Consider the following 21,969-nt stretch of genomic DNA (forward strand, 5'->3'; position numbering starts at 1 on the left):
GTGGCCAGCTGTGCAGCTCCCAAGGCTCTGGACTCCTCAGCTAAATGAGCAGCCTGAGCAGAGCAGTCTGCCAGCCCAGCGCCCTGGCTGCTCAGGGGACCACCTAGGAAAAATATCCTTATTGTCCTGCCTGCCCAGCCTTCTCATCCCGCACCTCAGGGCTGGAAGGAGCACTCCCGATGGGCCCTTGCTGGTCAATAGGCAGGCAGATGGTGAACTGGCTGGAGGTTCCCAGTGTGAGCCGGCCCCCATTAGCAGGGGCGGGCGTGGAATGACTTTGGGGAAGCAACCGAAGTTGCTGAGTCTTGGATTCTTCATCTTAAAGAGGAAACACTTCTGTCATCATGGTGTTGTGAAGACTAGGAACGAGGCCCTAAAGTGCCCGGCCAACACCTGCCTTGCAAATGGTGGGTGTCATGAATGCGTGCACAGGCCCAGTGCTGGCAGGCAGGCGTGCATTGCACATCTAGGGAAGTAAGCCCATCCAGCTTCCAGTGAGATGACAGAAGGCATGCCTGCTTGCACTGAGTTCCTGAGAGCCATTCCCTCTGTACCTTGATGCTCAGCGGGCTTAAGAGAAGTCCGACTTATGCATGGACGGCCTGGTCCCCAGATCTGTGCGAGTAAGTAAAGCATTGGAGCAGAACTGCCCAAGCCAGCTATCTAACTCCTCAGCTTTATGTACAAGGACCCCACAGCCCAGCAGGGACCTGTTAGGCGTAGGTGCTTTGGGGACATTCAGGAAGGGCCAGCAGAGGGTGTCAAGATGCCCCAGATGATTGGGAGGTGATGAAGGAAGGGAGCTGGTGAAACCAGTAGGTGCCCAGCACCGCCCCAGCATAGGGGACCAGGTGCCCTTTGCCCATGTTCAAGGGCTTTGAGGGCCACTTTTGTATTCACAAAGCTCGGCTTGAAAGGTTGGAGAACCAGGGACTGGGGTCTAATTTCAGAGAGAGGCCCCAGGGAGGAGGTAGAGGGCCAGGGCTATGAGGGATAAATGCCTCCCCATGGAGTCCTTCCAGGTTGTCGAGCCTCCTTTCCTGCCTCGTTAGCCATCTTACCTGGGGAAAGAGGACTGGAGTCCCTTTCCCAGGGCCGTGGCTTCCTCCAGTGAGTCGCTTAGAGGGAGACTGTTAGTCCAGCCTGGAAGGCAGCTTCTTTCTAGAGCAGATCTGGCCCCTGAGTGCATGCAGTGGTCTCCCGGTGGGGAAGGGAGCTGTCTGTCTGCAGTCTCTTCCCAGCCGCGTTTCAGGTCTGCTTCTGGAACTGGGGAGAGAGTCGCCCTGCTGCCTCCTTTCCCAGGCCTGGACCTGGACTTGGACATGATTTTTCTGTGTAGGAACTGGAGTGACATTAGTATTGCCTGGGCGCTGCTATTTAAAACCACAGGAAACCCCCTGTGTGCTGCTGCCAGCAGAGTCAAGGAGTCCCTGGGTATGCAAACCCACACAAGTGGAATATTCTACTGCCTGCGATTCAGCAGGGCAGCCTTGGGATGGAGGACGTGCATGGCCTTGGCCATGTGGGGCCCCTGTCATGTTGAAGAGATGCTTCTTCACGGAGGCAGTGTGGGAGAGGGGAACTGAACAGAATTCCCTGTTTACGCAGAGCTCAACAACGTGGGGAGGCTCTTAGATTCATGAACTGTCAGAGGACCCCCACCCTGGGGCACCCCTCTCCTTTCTGGACCCCAGTCTTTGGCCTAAGAGGGGCCTGGGGGCCAGAGACACCAGTGCCCCTGCTAGACCAGAGCCCACTGTTCTCACCCAGCTCTGCTCCTCCTGCTTCACAGGGAGGCAGCCCCCACCTGGGGTGTCCCTGTGGGCCTCCAGAGAACTGCACCCCGACAGGGTGGTCCTGACCCAGCCTGAGGCTTCCTGGCCTATATTCCTTAGTAACTGTGGCAATACCTCTGCTCAGTGCCCCCTGGGCTCCCTGGCTGAGGGCTCCCGGTTACAAGGACACTGCTCCTTGCACACAGAGCCCAGATTCTTCCATAAACACCCATGATCTTCTAATGGCTTTCCCCCCAGGACCAGGGGAATCTGTTATTGCAAGGAGGGCCAGGGACTTGTTCAATGTCAGTCTGTGAAGAGGAAATGGAGCCAGGACTGAGGCCCCGGTCGACCTGCTCCCTGCTAACCTCCCCCAATTCCAGCTTCTCCACCCCTCATCCAGAGCCTGCCTCACCTGCTCACCCTCCTCTATAGCCTCCCACTTCTGTTCCTAGCAGGTCCGGCCCAGCTGCTCCCAATCCCAGTCCTGGCTCTGTTCTCCAGCCCCCTTGCCAGCAGAGTCTTCCCTCCTGTCCCTTGTGTCTGCCCTACATGGCCCCTGCTGGGGGCAGCTCCATCCCACCAGCCTTTGCACAGCCCCCTCCTGGCCACTGTGTCTGCAAATTCCATGTGAAATGACATGTTGCAGCCAGGTGACAGTGGCCCTGTCTGGTCTTCCTCAGATGGGCTATTGCTGTTGGGATGCTGGAGGTCATTTTCTGGGGTCCTAGAGGGTCCGTGGGTCCAAGGAGGCTGGTGGACTAGGTGTCCATCCCTCACTAGACAATGAGGAAGCTGAGGCCCCTATAGAGGCCTGAAAGGCAGTGTGGGTTCAGGTGCCCCCTGATGGGGAAGTGGGGTGGGATGGGTCAGCCCTGGACTGAGGACCTCCGCTGCCTCCATCCCCTGGAGCCTGTCAGACCTTCGCCCTCTCTGAGCCCTGTTGCAGGGATGTGACCAGCAGGTGGTGACCTGCTGTGCCCCTTCCTCTGTATGGACCTTAATGTCCTCCTCAGGAGCAGGGCGGCCCGTAGCACATCTCCCATAATTAGGTCTCCCATTGTTTCCCCCAGTGTCTGTCCTGATTGTTTATGCAGCTTTCCGGGTGCTTAGATAAGAAATGCCTTGGCCTTCTTTAGCCTTCTTTAGTGGCTTCCATCAGAAGGATCTAGAAAAACATCCTCGTCAGTAAAAGCCCGGCCCTCTCTTCACATGGCCTGGCAGAGCACTGCCCTCCCTTAAGAATAGACGACGTCTTGGTGGCAGGGTGGGGGATTCTGAGGTGGGGATAAAAATGGCCAGGTTCAGGAGGGAAGAATTCCTCTCCTTAAACAGATTTTAACTTGAAAACACGGTGACAGAAGCAGCTGAATCTCATGAAAGAGAGAAAAAAATAGGAGGCTAATTTAACCTCGATTTAACCTTGAACCCCAGCAGCCTCAGCCAGAGCCTGTCCAGCGTCCTCAGGGCAGCTGCGGGAATGAAGGGCGTATCCTCAGGGTTCCCCATCAGGACAGGACCCTTGCCATCTCCCTCTTCTGCAGAATTCCTCGCTTCTGCCGAAGTAAAGCTTTGTGGTTTTTATTGTATGGTTTTGCTGGTCAGAGATCTACTTACTCAGGAATTCAACATGCTTCTCAGTCCAGGTTCTCATCACCCGCCTCAGTGGCTTATGTATTAGGAGACACTTGACCTTCATCTCCATAGCCTGTTCTTATTAAAGTTAACTTAGGGATATTTTATTTCTAGAGAAATGTTTATTGCTGAAGGGAAAAAAGATTTTTAAAAAACAGTCACATAGGTAAGGGTTTAAATGCCTGCTTTATCCCTCACTCCTCTGAACCTTGGGCTCTCCAGATGGAAATAACAATGCCTGCCCCGCACGCTTGTTGTGAACATAAAGTAAGAAGGTGCTTAATAAATGTTAGTTCTCTTTTCTGCCCAGGAGACACACAGGGTTTCACTTAAGAAACATCTGAGAAGGAGAAGTTTGGTGAGAGGAGAGACCTGCAGGCTTGCTCAGCCCTCTGTGCACTGAAGCCTGGGGTGGGGCTGCTGTCCCTGGGGAACTCCCTTTTAAGTCTCTGTTCAAACTACTTGCAGGCAAGAACTGTCTCTGCTGCCACGTGAAATGACATGTTGCAGCCGGGTGACAGTAGCCCTATCTGCTGTTTCTTGGATGGGCATTGCTGCTGGGATGTAGGAGGTCATTTTCTGTAGTCCTAGAGGACCTGTCAGTCCAGGGAGGCTGGTGGACCAGCTGCCCATCCCTCCTCACTAGACAGTGAGAGAGCTGAGGCCCCAGAGGGGCATGAAGAGCAGTGTGGGTTCAGGTGCTCCCTGTTAGGGAAGTGGGATGGATGGGGTCAGGCCTGGATTGAGGACACTCTGTCCTCACCTGCCTCTCTCCCCTGGAGCCTGTCAGACCCTTGCTCTGAATGTCCCCTTGCTTCTGGGTATTTCAAAACAGTCTTTGCAAAGCTCAGTTTGACTTTCACTGCAGAGACGACAGAGGTGAGGTCTGTGGAGCCACCAAGAGCACCGGCACTGTGGGAGTGGCACGCCTCACCCCATGGCCACAGGCCGCAAGGCACCTCACTTTGAATGCAGTGTGACCAGGGAGCAGTATTTCTCTTTCTAACTGCCTTGCCAATGGGTTTCAGCCCCAGGCAAGTTCGCTATGGATTCAATGTGACCAAAGAAATTGACAGCAAAACGTTCTTGGGGTGAAAGGGTTATACCCAACTTTATTTTCAGGTGGCAGGTCAGTCACTAAAATCCCGTTCAGTTAGAGCGAGTCTGCATGCAGCAAGCCGGTCTCTGCCTCTGGGCCCCTCTGTCTGCACAGCCCTCTTCTGGGCCTCTCTGCCTGCACAGCCATCCTCTGGGCCTCTCTGCACTGTTGTCCCACACAGCTGTCCTCTGGGCCTCTGTCCTTGGCACTGCCACCACTCCAGCCTCTGCTTTGCTCTCCTGCAGCCTTGCAGCCCTGCCACCGTGTGTGCCCAGAGCACTGGGCAGAGCTGTTTATAGAGTCAACAGCCATGTATTGCCCACAGGTGTGCAGTGAGCTCATCCGCCAGGGCCAGGTGAGAATCCTGGCCACAGAAACTCTCATTTTATCCACACTAACCTAGAGCTTTCATTTACTTGTTTCTAGAGTAAATCATGGAGGAAAATAAAGAACATGGTGCACTGGTCTCCCTTTGTCATGTCCTTCAAGAAGAAGTACCCCTGGATCCAGCTGGCAGGACATGCAGGTAGCCACGGCTCTCCCAGACTTTGCATGGGATGATCGGGCTTCTGGGCAGCACCCAGCGTGGGTGGGAGGGGAGGGCCTGCCCTGGACACCCCCAGGCCAAGGGCATCTGAAACAGCTTCTCTCCTGGGGACTTTGTGGCCTGCAGTTGGAGCCACACTTGCAAGATGTGGCCTTAACCCTGCCTTCAAAGTGGACACAGACAACTGGCCCTCTCCAAGTCTGTGTCACCCTTTCCCTAAAACACACCCAGTCCTTGGTCTCTGTCTCTTTTGAGCTCTGTCTCTTTCAATTTAACTTAATAAAGATGAAATCAAGAATCTGACAGCTTGCCTGCCATTTGTTATCCTGGAAAAGAGGCAGTGCTGACCCTTTATTGAGCATCTGCTGTGTGCCCGCATCACCATGGTTCTATATGTAGTATATTCCCCTTGGGAGCTCATAGGTGGTAGGGGATGCAGGCAAGTCATTCCACAAGCATGAGACAGTATGGAGTGCCGAGGCAGTAGGCCAGCCAGGGGGTCTCCAGTTTGCCCATCAGAGATGGGAGGAGGGACATGTGGTGCCGGACCCCAGAGCTGGCCAGGCCACACGTGGGGCCTCTTTGGTGTACATCCTCCTCCAGGGGCACTTTGGTGGCTGTGGGCCATGTGGTGGCCGTGTGTTCTCCATGCCCTCAGGCCAGCATTGGGTCTGACTTTTCTGTTAACCCAAAACACACTGGCCCAGCCCAAGGCTCATGGTTAGAAACCCCTCCTAAATATTTACTTGATGCTGTGGCCCAGAAGGATCACCACCCAGGAGAGCCATGCCTAGATGCTCCTTCACAGCCAGGCTCCTGGCCTGGCTCTGAGCCCTGTCCTATCAGGGCTTCTCCTCTACTGAGACGGGGAGCATCTTTGTTCCCTGAGAAGCAGGCTGATGGTGGAGATAGGGATGGTGATGGTAACCCCAAGGGGGTGAATAGCTCTTGGCTCAGACCTCTTGCTCAGCCCTGCTAACCCGCAGCACATGGCACTCGGGTCCCTCCATCTTCAGATGAGGAGCATGGGGTCAGGGAGGTTGAGGAACCAAACCAGATTTGCAGTCAGTCTGGGGGTCTGGGACTTGAACCCTCTTCCCTTAAAATGCTCAGTCCACAGTGGAGGCCCCAGGCACACTGCCAGCCCCATGCCTAGTGAGCCCTCAGCTGAGAGGCCCAGGCACTGCCACTGAGGGGGCTGCCACATAGGCGGGTCACAGCAGGCAGAGCCATGGCTAGGGACCAAGGGCTTGCTCCCACCTTGCCCTGCAGGGAGTTTCAAGGCTGCTGCCAACGGCCGGATCCTGAAGAAGCACTGTGAGTCAGAGCAGCGGTGCCTGGACCGGCTGATGGCTGATGTGCTGAAGCCCTTCGTGCCTGCCTACCATGGGGATGTGGTGAAGGATGGGGAGCGCTACAACCAGATGGACGACCTCCTGGCCGACTTCGACTCACCCTGTGTCATGGACTGCAAGATGGGTGTGAGGTGAGCCGGCTCCCGGGACTCCCAGGCCCGGCACTGTGGGCCTCACCCAGAGACCTCCCCTGGGCAAGGCCTGGGGTCTGGTTGGATGACTAGAAGCCTGGTGCCCTCACAGGATGGGCAGGGGCACAGGGCCTTCCCTTCTGCAGTGAGCCGGGGCTGGCTGGGTGCCGAGCCTCCCAAGGGAGAGGGCAGAGGACCCCCCCTCAGGTTGGGGGGCCTGCTAGGAGTCCCCATCACATGAGCTTGGTGGGGAGCCAATACAGGCTCTTCGCATTCCCTGCCCCTGCCGTGCCCCCAGCCCAAGCAGTGAGTGGGAGAGAGCTGGCTAATAGAACGTGTGGGCCTGTCGGAGGAGGGAGTCCAGGAGTGCCAGGGCCCAGACATTGCCGCCTGGGGTGGAGGGCCGCTCTGGTGGGGGCAGGGTGCCCCAGGGCTAGGGTGGGGTCTCAGGAGAAGGTGGTGCAGGCACCTGTAGTATCTTAAACTAAGGGTGCCTTGGGACCCAGTTCCCATGGATATAGGCTCACCTTGCTCTGGGGAGTTTTCCTAGACTGGATCCTGCTACTCTTTGTGTTCTGCGACCTGCTGTGGAGACTCGGATGTGTCTTCCTGACATAAGGATCAGGCCAGCAGGTGGACACTGTTTGCAGGACCTCTGCTTTTATTGCAGCTGGGGTGGCTTTGGGGTGTCACCTGTTGGGTCCCATGGGCTCGCTGTCTGCCTTCCCTAAGGAGTTCTCCTTTTGCCTAGTCGTGAGTGGCCTTTCCACCCAGCAGGCCTCTGCACCCCATGTGAGATGAGGTTTCCCCTGGGTGCACAGGGTGGGGCACTATCCAGCAGTGTGCAGCTTGTCTCTCAGTGGACCCCCTGCCCCACCGTCCTACTGGTGGCCTCTGTGGGTATCTCTGCCTGCCCCTTTGCCCTCCTGGAGAGTGAGCAGTTCTGCCCAGATGGAGCTGTGGGGGCCCTTTCTAGAAAAGATCCATGCAAAAAAAGGACTTGACATCAAGGCCTGCTTCCTGCCTAAAGAGCTACTGAGAGCTCTCTGCAGAAGTGCAGGTACTCGGGAGCATTTGGGGCCCCGCCGCCACCACACTGCACACAGATCCTCTCCCATGGGCCAGCACCATGAGAAGAGCACTGGCGGCCCCCCAGCCTCTGCCCTGAAGCTCCAGCATCGCTGACCTGGCTGTGCACAGTGTGTGTATGTGTGTGCATGTTTGTGTGGGTACATGCACAGGTGTGTGTACACAACCGAGGCAGACAGTCCTCTGAAAGTTAGGAGGTTTTTTCATCACCTCTTGAAAGGTCCTTGACCAGGCCCAAGTTCACACCCAAGGATTTTGTTTTCTTATATAAGTTGATACAGTGGTTTCTGAAATTTACCATTTAGAGACATCATGAATTGATGTTCAGTCTGTTCTGAGTCCCAAACCAGCAGCTTGGACATGTGGTGGAAGTGGAGGAGCGAGGCAGGGGTGGGGGCCAGGCCTGCTGTCACAGCTGCTACCCACGCAGGGCCGGGGAGGACACTTCCACCTCCTTCAGATGACCCTGTGGATTTCTGTTTCATGAAGGGTGATGGGCAGTGGCTGAACCCACTGGGGAGAGAAGAGGGGCTTACAATAGGAGCAAGGAGAGGGTGGGCCTTTGTGACCACAGCATGCTCCTGTCCTGGGCTCTGGGGTGACTCCCCACCTCAGTTGGCAGTGGGGGTGAAGGGCAGCCCAGGGGTCTGGGGTTAGTCTCAGGCTGCTCAAGTCCTGTATGATCCCTTCCCTTCTTACCTTCCAGTTTCCAGGGGACTGCCCCCCATCCCCCGCCACATTCAGCCAGCAGGCTTATCCTGCTTGTTTGGAGGACAGGGCAATGAGGAAATGTAGTCGGTCATGTTTTCTCGGATTTTTTGCAGGAGGCTTAGGATTGAGGAGTCATGGGCCGGGCGGAGGCCTGATGTCTGTGGGCAGGATGAGCTAGGTGTGGTTGTTGACAGCACTGAGGCCGTGGAGCCCCCAGACCTTCCCTCCAGCATCATGGCCCCTTTGAGGCACCTTTTGGCCTGACCTTTGTACTCACAATGTCCCCTCTTTGGAAAAAGCCAGAAACATCTAACAGTGGCTTAGCCCTTTAGGCTGCCTGAGAACATAGGGAGATGGGGACATCGGGGACAGAATGAGCTCTCCCTCCCACACAGGCTGGCTTTGGGAGCCCTGGCTTTGTAGAAGGATCCCAGCCAGCAAAGTGGGGCCAGCTGGGTCCCTGAGTAGACCCTACCCTCAGCCCCCACTCCAACCCTGGCAGGATGAGGGGAAGGGGCACAGGATAAGCCACGGAGCTGCCCTGCCATCTCCTTCCCTCCTCTGCGGAGGGTTCCGCTAGACGGAGCAGCTCAGAGGCTCTGTGGGGCCTTCTCGGTGGTGTGGGAATGGAGTTGCTCCTCTCCAGCAGGGCCGCCCCATGCTGAGTCCGTCCTGGATAAGTACCTTGACTAAGGGGATGGCAGCCCTCAGTGAGGCACCAGGGAGCAGCGGTCCCACAACAGCCCCCATGTCCTCCCTCCCACCAGGACCTACCTGGAGGAGGAGCTCACCAAGGCCCGGAAGAAGCCCAGCCTCCGCAAGGACATGTACCAGAAGATGATTGAGGTGGACCCGGAGGCCCCGACCGAGGAGGAGAAAGCCCAGCGGGCCGTGACCAAGCCCCGGTACATGCAGTGGAGGGAAACCATCAGCTCTACCGCCACCCTCGGGTTCAGGATTGAGGGCATCAAGGTGAGGCCAGCCAGCTGCGGCCTGAGGCTGTCAGGCTGCCCAGATCCTGGGCAGAAGGGCTGGTGGCTCAGGCTCCACCAGCATCCACCCCAGGGGTCCTGGCTGCCCTCAGGCATCTCCAGAGGCTGTAAGCTTCCTCCTCTTACAGGCCCAGGGCGTGGGCGGCCAGCCCCAGGACAGTCATTTGGCAAAATAAGCTTGCTTCTCATTCTGGGTTCAGGTGGGGTGTCCATGTGGGGTTTTGGAGCAGGGATGGCATCTAGCCCTGCCCAGTGTCAGCACTCTGGGACTGAACACTTGCCCTAGACCATGCCTGGCCCTGGGAACCCACCCAGGAGCCAGTTGGACGTATGCCAGTGTGGAGAGTAGGCTCATTCTGCCTATGGCTTCAAAACCATGTCTGGTCATGAGACACAGGCTAGGGAGGCGTACTGGCTGCTTTTGCATCTGAGCTGCGTCCCTCACTGTGCTCCACCATGTCACCACATATGTGCTGAAGCTGCACTAGGCCCCCCACCTTCTAGGCTACCTTGTTCTCCTTTCTTTGCATTTCAGTCTCCAGAGAAAGGTAAGAATGCGCTCCCTACATCCAAGCTCCTGCACCCCACCCCTTGCTGTTAAAAAGAGCCAGCTGCAAGGTGCCAGGCCCCTGAGGGCCTCGGGCAGCGTCCCTTCAGAGCAGATGGTGGCCACTCTAGCATCCTTGGATTTCCCTGCTCCATCCATTCTTGGCCCACATTGTCTAGCACTAGAGTCAGGGTTGGGCAGCTGGGAGCCCTGACTCGTGAGCAAGCTGAAGCCTCTTGGCAGGTGGTGCGTAGCTGTAAGTTCCTGCAGTCGGCAGAGCTCCTGCCAATGGTGGCATGCAGGGGAACGTTCCCACCTTCCCCCAGAGATCTGCATGGCAAGCTCTGGGCTGAGAAAGCCATTTGCCCCTTCCCTGTCTGAAGCCAGCTTTTCTCCTTTTTATATCCAGTCATCAGACAGGATGCAAAATATACGCTCATCCTTCTCCCCCTTTTCTTTTCTTTATCTGAACATCTACTTTTCCTCCACCTGTCAGGAGGGTGTTCTGGTCTCCAGCCTTTGTCTGGCTGTAGGAACAGCCGACAGCTGTCTTCTCAAGTGGAGGGCCACCAGCTCCAAGAGAAACACGGCTGTCCTCACCAGCCCTCCACCTGCTTCTCCCATGCCTTGGTCCAGGAAACACCCCCAAAGAACCCCGCGGGAAAGGCCCAGCCCAAGACATGCCACCCACCTGGCTCTGGGGGTCAGGGCCCCAACTGCTCTTTCAGAGGCAGCTGCTTGCTTCCCTAACGTCCAGCCTGCTGGTGCCCAGACCCGTGTCTGAGGGTCCTAGCAGAGCCATACACTCTCATCCTTTGTTCCTAAAGGACAGATTTCCCCCTGGAGGAACTAAGCCCCCATGCTTCCCAGGAACAGACTCAGAGCGGGGCTGAGAAAATGGAGCCATCTTCCACACTGGGCAGAGAAGGGGGGCAAATCGGGGGCAGTGTGGGGGGCGGGCAGCACTGTATCTTGGCTTTCAGGGAACCTGCAGTTCCCTGTAAGAAATTCCAGAAAGGTCTCAAATTACAAAGGGACTTGAGTTGAACAGGTATGGGGGCACCTCTCTCCTGTCTGGTGAGGAAGGCACCTCTGGGTGGCAGGGGTCTTCGGACACCTGGGTTCTGGGGCCAGGTCCCTGGGCGAGTGAGGCCTCCCCTCTCCTCCAGCCCCTGTTCTCAGCCAGGCCCAGGACAGGCTCCTCTCTGCTGTGCTGCCCCAGTGACCCTCCTGCACTACGGTGGGCAACTGGCCGCCCCACTGCCCCGGAGAGCTGCCAGGGCTCCCAGTGGCTTTCTCAGACAGCTGGGTGGTCAGGCAGAGTGCCTATCTCTCCTGATTCCTTCTGGGTGGGGTATTGTTCCCCTTCTCAGAAAGAAGATGGCTCTGTGAACAGGGACTTCAAGAAGACCAAAACGAGGGAACAGGTCACCGAGGCCTTCAGAGAATTCACTAAAGGGAACCGGAACATCCTGGTGAGTCCGGGTCCCTGAGTTGCTGGCATGGGGCCCCGGGCTGGGACTACCCACTCTGGACTGAGCCAGGCCATGCAGCCATGGCCACAGCACCCGCACTGAGAACCCTGGCCCCACACCTCTGCTCGGAAGGCACAGAGGAAGGTGCGTCAGTCAGCAGCCCCACCCAGTGGTGAACGGGGAGGCTTGGTGAGCACTCACCATTTCCCTTAGCGTGAACCTCGCACCTGCCCTTGGGATAGTGGCCACGGCTGCATTTCCTTCAGGGATACTGCCTGCCAAATACTGTGCTCAGTCGTCGGATCCTCATAGCAGCCCTCTGGGCTGTGTGGACAGTCTTGTCCCCATTTTACAGATGAGGAAACTGAGAGGTCAAGGACACCCAACTAGGAAAGGACAGAGTTGGAATTCACAGGCAGGCTGGTCAGCAGACTGTGTGTCCCTGTGTCCCCGGTGTGTCCCAGGCCTGGCTGGGCCACTACCACACTGAGGGCCAAATGTGCCTGGGGGTCACATGGCCTTCCCCAGACCCAACTGGCTGCCTCTGAGCCTGGAGGTGTGGGTGGCACAAGTGACTTGATGCTTGTCGCAGCAACTGCGTGCAGGCTGGAATGCTCCGACCACTGGGGTCAGGGCCTTGACCCTCCCAGCTGAGATGAGCCTCTACACCGGGGGGACAGGTCGCCCTGTGACAGTCCGACACCCAGACACACAGGGACACTGGCCCTGGATTTCCTGTGAGAGGCACCTTCCCCCAAACAGACTCAGGGGCCACATGGTGGGCAGGGTGGACCCAGAAGGCCTTCCATAGCCTGAACTCTCTGCCTCCTGGGTCGCCTTCAGGGAAGACCCCAGCTCCTCAGCAGTGCCCACAGAGGACCTTCCATGTGGTGTGTATTCTGGAATGCCCCGCTGCTGCAGGGAGGACTGTGGGCCTCCTGGCTGCCCCAGGGGAGGGCAGGTACCGAAGTCGGTGTTCAGGAAGATGCCATGGTGACAGCCTGCTGGGATGCTGCCTGCTCTTAGCTGGCATTCCAGAATGCACTTGAGGCTGCAGGGCTATCCAGCATCTCCTGCTCATGAAGGGGTGGGTTAGAGACGTTGTGGGACCAGGAGCCTGGCTGCCCATCCTCCCTGTGCCTCGGCAACTCCACCTCTGGATGAGGAGGCTGGAGTGAACCCTCAGGGTTTGTGGTGCCCCCACTCTGACAACCAGTGACTCTAATGGGCCACGTGGGGCTGAAAACCCAGCCCTGTACAAGTCTGTTCACCTTTCTGTTCTCAGATCGCCTACCGGGACCGGCTGAAGGACATCCGGGCCACCCTAGAAGTTTCTCCCTTCTTCAAGTGCCATGAGGTAGGTACAGGGCTTTTCCCTCTTGGGCTGAGAGCCATGCCCCTGTGGTGGGAAGCAGGCCTGCCACTAACAGTCCCACTTGTCTCAGATGTCTGAGGGGTGGTTTTGGAGTGACTGCAGCCAGAAGCAGACCCCCCAGTGATGCATAGTTGCCAGGGCACGGGGTCACTGCCCTTGTCCTCCCCCCTCCCTTGCTCCCAGCTCCAGGCTCATGCATTCCGTGGCTGTGGCAGGATTTCTGTCCCCCATACCCAAGGGCCGTAGGGCAGAAGCTCTCTGAGCTGCTGGAGCAGCCCCACCCACCGAGGCTCTCAGGGGTGGCCAGGGATTCAGGAGCTCTCGGGGGTGGGGCTGCACTTCCCAGAGGCTCCTGCCTTCCCAGACGTTGGTCTGCAGCAACAGTGGGCAGTGGGTAGGCAACCTAGACCCTAACAGAGGACTCAGGAGTTGTTAGCAGGTTCCTGGAGTTTATAAGATCCTGATGTTGAGGAGTCCAAGCGCAGCCCCTCCAGCTCTGCAAGCACGCAGCTCCCCAAGAATGGTTCCTGCTGTGGCCTGGTGGGTGCATGTGAGGCCATGACCCTACCACTCCCTGCAGACTTGTAGCTCTTTCAGGATGGCAGCTCCTCCAGGGGTAGGGGTCTTATCTGGGGGGGATTCTCAGCCAGAGACTGGCCTCAGAGACAAGTGGTCTGAGGGCACCAGGCACCGGGTCCCGGGGGACTTTCTCTGGGGAAGCCAGGTGTGCTAGCCCACAGAGCATCTTCATGCAGATCACACACTGGCCCTTCCTCCAGGCAGACAGCCAGGCTTGCTCTTGGACTTTATCTCTGGCTTGCCCCTCATTCAGGGTACACCTGTCCACTATACATGCTGGCCCTGAAGGGGCACTGGACAGGACCACCATGAGGAGGGGAGGGTGGCCAGAGGGCAAGCTTGGCAGGCTCTGCCCTGAGCAGCTGCACTGAGCCCAGCTGTTCATATGCCCTTTTCTCTCCTTGGCCTTGATGAAGCCCAGTGTCCCCAGGTCTTCCCAGAGCTTTTAGTCCCAGCTTGATAAAAGGTCTTTGTGCTGCCTGCCAGAGCTTCCCCACTCTCCAGCCTGCCTCCCCTCTGTAGGGGATGGGCTGCCTGGCTGCCTGAGGCCAGGGCCATGCCCAGAAAGACTTGAAGCTGCAGAGCCACCCATGACCTGCCACGGTGGGCGGAAGGACCCCCCTGCTGCCAGCAGCTGCTGCAGGCCTGTCTCACAGCGTGGCCCGCTCTTCCTCAGCATCTCTGCTGCTACTTCTCAAAAATTGCTTTGCTGTACCCTTTCTGAGTCTTATTTGTAAACTCCAGGTCTATGAAGAGGCCAGATTAGCTGGGGCTTCTGTTATTTTCCACCTGGGAGGAGGAAGCCCTCTCTCTGGGCTCAGCATTTCCAGGGGGTCTTCCTGTCCTGCCCAGGGCCTGGGAGTTAGTGACTCTTGCACCCCACTGTGTCCTTCTGGCCCCACCCAGCTGCCCCAGAGGAGGGTTTGGGAGATGTGTTCCTATCTGGGAAAGCCCTCTGGCCATGCAATTGCTCCGAGGGACCCTTAGCAAGGAGGGCTCTCTGGTGCCCAGAGCCCGGCCTCAGAGCTCTGCAGGACTTGTTCTGCAGGTGTGGGGGATGGCTGCCCACCACCTCGGGCACTGTGCTGCACATGGACTGGGCCCTGTCCTCTGCCCCTGGGGACAGTGTGACATCTCCTTGGCACCTCCCACTCATATGCATGGTTATTCGGGGTGTGCAGGACGGGGAGGCGAGAAGGCCCCAAGGTTCAGCTGTGGTCAGAAGTCTTAGAAGTGTACAGGCAAGGCAGGAGCCAGGGCTGCCATCCCTACTGTGCATACAGAAGGTGGTTGCTCTTCTGGGATACGAGGTCCTCTCCCCGCTCTGCCCCTCACCGTGGGCCCTGCTGCCCAGTGAGAATGAGGGAGGAAGTGGCAAGCCCAGCCTCCCTAAGTAAAGGTCTCCCACTTCATCCAGGCCCCCTTGGGGTGCAGTGTGGACAGGCCGGCCGCCCTCCTCACCTCCCTGCTCCCCCCAGGTCATCGGCAGCTCACTTCTCTTCATCCACGACCAGAGGGAACAGGCCAAGGTTTGGATGATCGACTTTGGGAAGACCACCCCCCTGCCCGAGGGCCAGACCCTGCAGCACGACGTCCCCTGGCAGGAAGGGAACCGGGAGGATGGCTACCTTTCCGGCCTGAACAACCTCATCGGCATCCTGACAGAAATGTGCTGAGGCACCCCACTCGCCTGAGCCACCCTCGCCCCGTCTCTCTGCCGCTCCCGGCCCCCTTCTGCCCTGTGCTTCTCTCTCCGTAATGCTTCCTTCACTCCCATCTGGGCCCGAGCCTCAGAACTGACCCTCCTGACCTGCACTACAAGACACTTTGTAGAAGAGATGAGACGAGATTTTCTAGTATCTTCTTAAAGGAAGGGCCTGGAGCTGGGGCTTCCACCTCTCTCTGTAAATAGGATCTCCTACTAGAAGGGAAATGCCCACCCAGGCTCAGCTCCTGCGGGGAGGTCAGTGAGGTTTAGATCTGGAGGGAAGCTCAAGTGTAGCTGTGGGGGCCTGGCTACAGGCGGGCTTCTAACTGGGGAGCCACCCTTACTTACCCCCACCCCACCCCGGCGGCTGCCTGTGGGGGCCTGCTGACCCCTGGTGGCTGGTGCCTTTAGTACGGCTGCCAGGCACAGTCAGCTTCTGCGCCACCTCCCAGCCTGGGCTGCAGGGCCTTAAGAGCCCAGGTTCATAGGGGCCTGGTGTCAGTTTTCTGGTAGTGGGGGCACAAAACCACTGGCCCTGAGTAAAGCACCCTCTGCTTAGCAGCCCCAGGGCTTCCAGAGTTGTGTGATGGCCTGCTACAGCGGGGACCCCACCCATCTGGTAGGACACCCACCAGCTGTGGGCCAGACCCCTGAGCCAGAAGGCTGGAGCCCACTGTGTGCACTCTGACCTAGGCCTTCCCAGGAGGAGGTGGGTGGGAGCTGTGTTCTTCCATCTGAAATTCGCCTGTGCACTCAGAGGGTTGCTCTGCAAACCTGAGCTACCAGGGGTGGCACCCAGCCCCTAGAGCCACTTGGGCTTCCCACTGCCCGCCTTGCTGTGCAGGGTCTGGGGAGCTGGGTGGGAGTGGCCAGGGCACAGACAGCCCTCCGAGGAACAGGGATGTGACCCACAGGGGCCTCGGTGCAGTTCATCTGTGCAGCTTGCTTGCCTGGCCTTTTTCCATAAGCCTCAGAGGCCCGGGCAGTTGGCTACAGGCAGGGCTGTGGGGCAGTGCTGGGCAGGGAAGAAGCAGGGTGCAGCTTACTGGCACCACTTTCTCCCCTGAAATAAGTCTTACGGCCTGAAGGGCTTAGACCCTCAGTGCCCAGATGTGCAGGTATCTTCCTGGGTATGTGTGCGTGCCAGGGCATGTTCCAGGCATCTCTTCCTGGAGTCTCCATGTGGCTTGAAGATTATGTGAGAGCCATTAATTTAAGCCTTATTTTAATTGTGAAGCAAGTAAGTCTGTGTTATTGATATGAATGTAAAATTTGCATGACTTTTTAAGAACAGAACTCCCAGCTCTATGGCTGCTTGGTGCTGTGCCCCCAGGTGCCCTCCTTTGCTATAGGAGGGACATGAGTACCAGAGTTGAGCAGGCACTCTGCAGGGAGCTGCTTCAGGGATGTGGTGATGTGTGTGCACTGGTGTGTGTGCCTGGGGGCACCAGTCCAGAGGGAGGGCTTCCCCAGCTGTCCCCCATCTCCCCAAGGTCTCTGGAGGAACTGTGGACTTGCCCATGTGACACATAACATTTCCCCTTTCATGCTGGGTGAGTGACGGTTGGTGGGGGCGGAGAGTGGGACACATGAGGATGTATAAGTACAGATTTTTTAAAAGGAAATCACTTTTAAACTTCCTGGCTCTTGTTCAAAACAGTGGTGAGCTCCTGTGTGGGCTTACTTGCTAAAGGTCACCTCGCCCCTGCTGAATGCAAGAGGCCTTGTGACAGCGCGTGACCCTCCTGGAAGGCAGGGGCACCAAAGCCAGCACTGGATCTCCGACCTGTGGTCACTTGTGGGTTAGAAGGGATGCCGGTGTTCTCTGGTCGGCTCTGCTGTAAACGGACATCATTAATTCAGATGTAGGTTCTACAATGGGCTCATCAAAACGGGCTACCCTCTTTCTGTCTACAAAACAAGTTTGCTAAACATATTAATGCTATGAACAAAACTTACAGGGGACCAGCGTAACCTACTTAAGAGAACAGACTTTCCAAGCACTTTAAGCAGGCACCAGTTGTTTGCTAACAGTGTGCTAATATGCAAATGGCTGTTTATTACAGGAGGCCCAAGGAGCCTATACTGGCAATACTGTGTTTTAGGTGACATTATATATGTGAGCGTGACATCAAGTGATGTCTTTATAAGATTATTAAGGGTTTGGGGTTCTCATATTTACCATGCTAGTTCCCCCCTTCCACACCTACTCTGTCTCTCAAGCTGTTCTCTCCTTGGCCCCCCAACCCCTTTGTCCTAGTGGGAGAGGGAGGTCCTAAATGGAATTTCCCAGAACCCGTGCCAGGTGGTCTGAGACCTTCCCTGCCCAGGCCTCATCCCAGCAGGGACTCCTTGGGTCCTGGCCGTGCAGGTGTCCAGAGGGTGGGACCAGCTGTGAGCACCCATGTGCCCATGAGCAGGTGCCCCTCCTCCCCTGCACGTGTGGGCCTCGGGTTTCTTGGTGTTCAGCACTGCTTGCTTAGCATTTGAGGAAGTCTCAACTGTTTGTTCAGAATTGCCTTTAGTGTCATGTAAGAAGTTTTTAAGTTATATTTATTTTGTTGGTTTTTAAAATTGCACAAAACACTAAGACTGAGAGGCCAGATTCTGTTTCTCCTTTACAGCTTTGCCTTATCTTTTCTGAACTTTGCCATGTGGTGGAAAGACCCGGATGCAGCCCTGCCACCACCTCCCCACCCCCCACCATGGACTCTTTCCTCCTGTAGCTGTATTTAGCTTTGAGTTTCTCTGCATCCGGCCAGCCCGTGTGTGTATAACCCAGGCCCTGTGCTTGGGAAGAAGCAGGGTGTTCACCCCCTGCCAGTGCCTTTTTTCTGGAAAGAGGACTCCCCAGAGGTCTCCTTCCCTCTGCACCCGTCTCATCCTGGGGAAAACTGAACTGTTACAAACTCCCCACACAGTGCCTGTCAAACAGATTGCAGATGCTCTGTACCTTCCTGAATAAAGGCCGTGGAGACCACGGTGCTGTGTGAAGTGTGGTCCTCTTGGCCCCAAGCTCTCAAAGAGTGTCTCGGGTGGAAGGTGGGGTTCTCTGGAAGCTGGAGAAACCGCTGGGGCTGTGACACCCTGGGAATGGGGGTCAGATTGGATAACATTGTAATCTGCAAAGGATTTTAAACCCTGTCCAAAATTAGTCTTTCCTACCTTCTCCATGAAATCTTTACATAATAGCTCAGGGCCATAGAATAGCCACAAAGGGCTCCCCCTACCCTGGTCAAGGGCACCCATGAAACTACTGCTCATGAAGCCTTGCTCTGTGTGGGACTAGGTACTGGGGGCTCACACCTGCAACTCACCTCCATCCCCATGTCAACTCCATGAACAAGGCTGTATAGTTGCCATTTTACAGATAGGGAAACTGAGGCTTAGAAAGAGCAAACAACTTGGCCTGGATGACAAATGGGGAGCAGAGATTTGGATCCAGATTTTGTTTGGTTTCAAAACCACTTTTGTCTTTCTCCCTTCCCAGGCAGCATCGGAAGCCAGGGAGCTGAACTTAGCTTTGCCCTGGGTCCCAGGCTCTAAGTATTGGGTGTGGCACACAGTAGGTGCCCAAGTGGGGATAGTACACTCATGAGGGTCTGGGCAGACTGAGGAAGAAGGCTGAGAGCAGGTGTCCTGCAGCACAGCAGATAAAATGCCAGCCCCCCACCGGCGCCGCATGCTACCCGTCAGGCCTCTCTCAGCCCTGGACTGCTGGAGCTCCATTGGCAGAATTCTGTATCTGGGGTTGATGTGACCTTTATCATTTTGAAAAGTCCTAGAAGAAAAGTACAGAAAAGCCACAGGGCCTTTACATCTTCTGTCCCTTCTTCCAGGGGTGCACACCCAGGTGGTCACGTGGAAACTGCTCACTTTAGGCTGTCCCATCTGTATTTATTCCTCTGTGGGCTCCAACCAATATCCGCATGGGCTTCCTGCCCTGAAATTCGCCCAAGCCTGTGCCTGAACAGCCTTGAAGCCTGACGCATTTAACCCCCCAAGGTACAGAGCTTTTGCCAGGGAGAGGCAAGAACAGGCCCATAGATTCTTCTCCCGATCCCCCCCACTCCCACCAGAGGACACAGCCTGCCTGCTTCCTGGAGGATGGGCCTATGAGATCAAGCAACCAGCTGCCCTCAGCAAGGCCGGTGGGACCACTGTCTGTGTGGCATGATGTCCTGACTGCCCCTCCCATCTTCCTGGGGACGCCCTCCCGGGCGATGCTGTTAATCCCCACTGAGATGCCTCATTTAGGTCTTGGCTTGATCGTTGCCTCCTGGGAAGGTCTCTGATCCCTCAGCTGGAGCAAGGCTGCCCCAGCCAGCCCTCCCACAGGCCAGCTTGGCCCACATGCTGGGATTTCCGCAGCTGCCTCTGTGATGCTGCCCGAGGATGGACGGAGCCTGGTAACTGCTGTTCCCACACCTGGAGGGCCAATCACATGGCGAGTGCTGGGTACATGTTTGTGGTCTGGAGCCCCCTCAGTGACACAGTAGTGGGGGCAAAAGAGCCACTTGGGGCATTGGTCTCCTGTCCAGTGATGTGTCCCATAGCCCCTGCAGCCGTTGCTTCTCCATCATACAGAAATGGGCTCACAGAGGCACTGAACAAGTGCTTTCTGGAGTGGGTGAGCACCGTGCCCTCTTATGATTCTCTCCTCTGTGGCTACCCCCTGGCTTTGTGACCCCCACTAATGTGCAGCCCCTGTAGTCATTAAGCATCACCCACGTGTGCCCTTGCAGCACCCCCCCCACCCCACTCAGCCTCCTATGCCCCCTCAGCAGGCTGACAGACTGCTGCAGCCCCAAACCCCATGGTTGCTGCCCACTCCTCTGCCCACCCTGGACGTTGGCCGCCCACCGGACAGGAGCTCCCTCCAGTGCTGTAACTAGGGAACTGGAAGCACCTCCTCCTCCTACTCCCCCAGCATGTAGCACAAACCCCTAGTGGCCCTGGCCAGGGAGAAAGGGCCAGACCCCAGGGTGGGGAGGGGGTTAGAGAAAAACCTGGGCACCCCCAGGCCATGTGGGCCCCTGCATGGGGAAGTGGTGTTCTCTGGCTCAATTAATGGGGCCTTGAGTCTTTGCCTGTTTCAGACAAACTTCAGAGGCCAAGGCTGCCCTCTGAACCCTGCCGCCCTTAGAAGAAGGAATCAGCGTGAACCAGATGGAGCTCAGGGAGCCAGCTGCCAACAGGCCCGCCACGTCCTGAATGGACATCATGGGGGCTTGGGGTCACTCCCACGCAGCCCCACAGCCTCACGAGCGTTTGACCCTCTTCCCCTGACAGCTCTCAAGGGCTGTGCTAGGTGCCTGTACAAAATGGAGGCTGAAGCAACTGCTTGAGCGCTTACACTTCATCAGATGTGTCTCCTCCTCAGCCAAAGAGCAAGTGTGAGGGTGCTCGGCTGCAGGTAAACCTCCCCAGTCACACATCTGGACCCAGGGAAAGAACCACGGGCAGGGTGGCTCTTGGGACCACTGGGCTCATGGCGAGAGATGGACTTAGGGTGGCCATGTACCTCATGGACTGGAGAAGCTCCTCTCTAACCGGAGACCGTGTGGCAATTCCGGTGTCAGGTCGTGCTGTCAGCACAGACCCTGCAGATGGCAGCTGCTGCAATGGCAAACTGCAGACCCTTCCAGACCTAGGTCAGCTCACAGATGGGAGGCCGTGCCTCACCCTCCACACCCCCTCATCCCTATTAACCCCTGGGAAAATCATGGTAGCTGCACACATCCCCTTACTGCCAATCCAACTTTAAAATCCCACCCTGGGTTCTGTGTCCTGGGGAGACCACCTGTGGTCAGGTCAGCATGAGGGGCCAGTCCTGGGGCAGGATAGGAGCAGACATGCAGCTCCCCCCACCCTGCCCCAGTCAGCCGCCAGGAGTGCGGTGTCACTGGGGCAGCCCCACACAGGTGCCCGAGCCCTAGAGGGTCAACGCCGTGAAGGCAGTGGCAGCTGGCTGCCATGTGACCATAAGGCAGCACAGACCATGCTGAGTCACTCAGGCTGGGTGCTGCATGAATTCAGTTTCATTAAGAACTTTTCCAGTAAATGCCAGCATGGTGATGCCCCCAGCCCATAAATACCAGCATGGTGGTGCCCCCAACCCAGCCTCACCCCCGCCCTCTGGCCAGTCCTCCGTGCCCTGACGGACGGCCTTTCCCCCTTACCTAACTGGGCAGGGAGCTGGGGTCACATTGAACTGTCCCCCAGTTCTGCCAGGTCTGGAAAAGGAACAGAAGCTGAAAATAACAGAGCTCCTTGGGGGGTCCACAGTGGGTTGTCTGCGGAGCACTCAGACTGTCTTGATAACAAGGGAGCAGCAGGAAGACCTTCTTGAACCAGTGTGATAACAGGCGCATGGGGGAAGGCCTCTGGGTGAGGGACCAGGAGACCCAAGCCTGCCTCTCAGCAGCTGTGGGCCCCGCCAGCTCTGGGAACTCTCCTTCCCCCATCTGCTAGGGCCCCAAGATCACTTGGGGGTCTCTGCTGAAGTCTGGGGAGTCACTTGGCTTACCATAGTGGTCTTCACCTTTGGGGTATCACAGATGCCTTTGATAATTTAGAGGAAGCTCTGAACCCTCTTCTTAGAAAAATGCCGATATGTATATACACTTCTACATACAAATTAGGGACTCCCACACATTTCCCCAAAGCCCCTGAATAAATCCCCAGATGGTATTTGGACCCTGGCTAAAGAACCTTGGCTTGTAATAGCTCTTCCCAATAGTACAGTATGGATGTGTGCCCACCACCTCCACTGCATGAACATCTCTGTGCCTCGGAGACCTGCCTGGCCTCTGCCTGCCTCTTTCCCCTCCTTAACCATCTGGCCTTCTCAACAGGTGTCACCTTAGAACTAGGCCCACCTGTTCTCACAAACAGCTCTTTATTGGAAACAAACATGACCACTCCTTCATGTACTGTCTGCTTTCACAC

General features: G+C 56.9%; 1 protein-coding gene across 1 annotated transcript in view; it reads left to right on the forward strand.

Annotated features, from left to right (window-relative positions):
* ITPKB (inositol-trisphosphate 3-kinase B) overlaps positions 1 to 17,998 on the forward strand; it is a 92,153-nt gene extending 74,155 nt beyond the window's left edge. Inside the window, exons 3-8 of the mRNA XM_036918419.2 lie at positions 4,936 to 5,035; positions 6,329 to 6,542; positions 9,110 to 9,314; positions 11,255 to 11,356; positions 12,642 to 12,713; positions 14,789 to 17,998. Coding sequence (XP_036774314.2) covers positions 4,936 to 5,035; positions 6,329 to 6,542; positions 9,110 to 9,314; positions 11,255 to 11,356; positions 12,642 to 12,713; positions 14,789 to 14,986 — 891 coding nt within the window. The 3' untranslated portion in view covers positions 14,987 to 17,998. The remainder of the gene's footprint in view (positions 1 to 4,935; positions 5,036 to 6,328; positions 6,543 to 9,109; positions 9,315 to 11,254; positions 11,357 to 12,641; positions 12,714 to 14,788) is intronic.
* The last annotated feature ends 3,971 nt before the right edge of the window (positions 17,999 to 21,969 follow it).

This window comes from Manis pentadactyla, chromosome 9, assembly GCF_030020395.1.
Source record: "Manis pentadactyla isolate mManPen7 chromosome 9, mManPen7.hap1, whole genome shotgun sequence".
NCBI lineage: Eukaryota > Metazoa > Chordata > Mammalia > Pholidota > Manidae > Manis > Manis pentadactyla.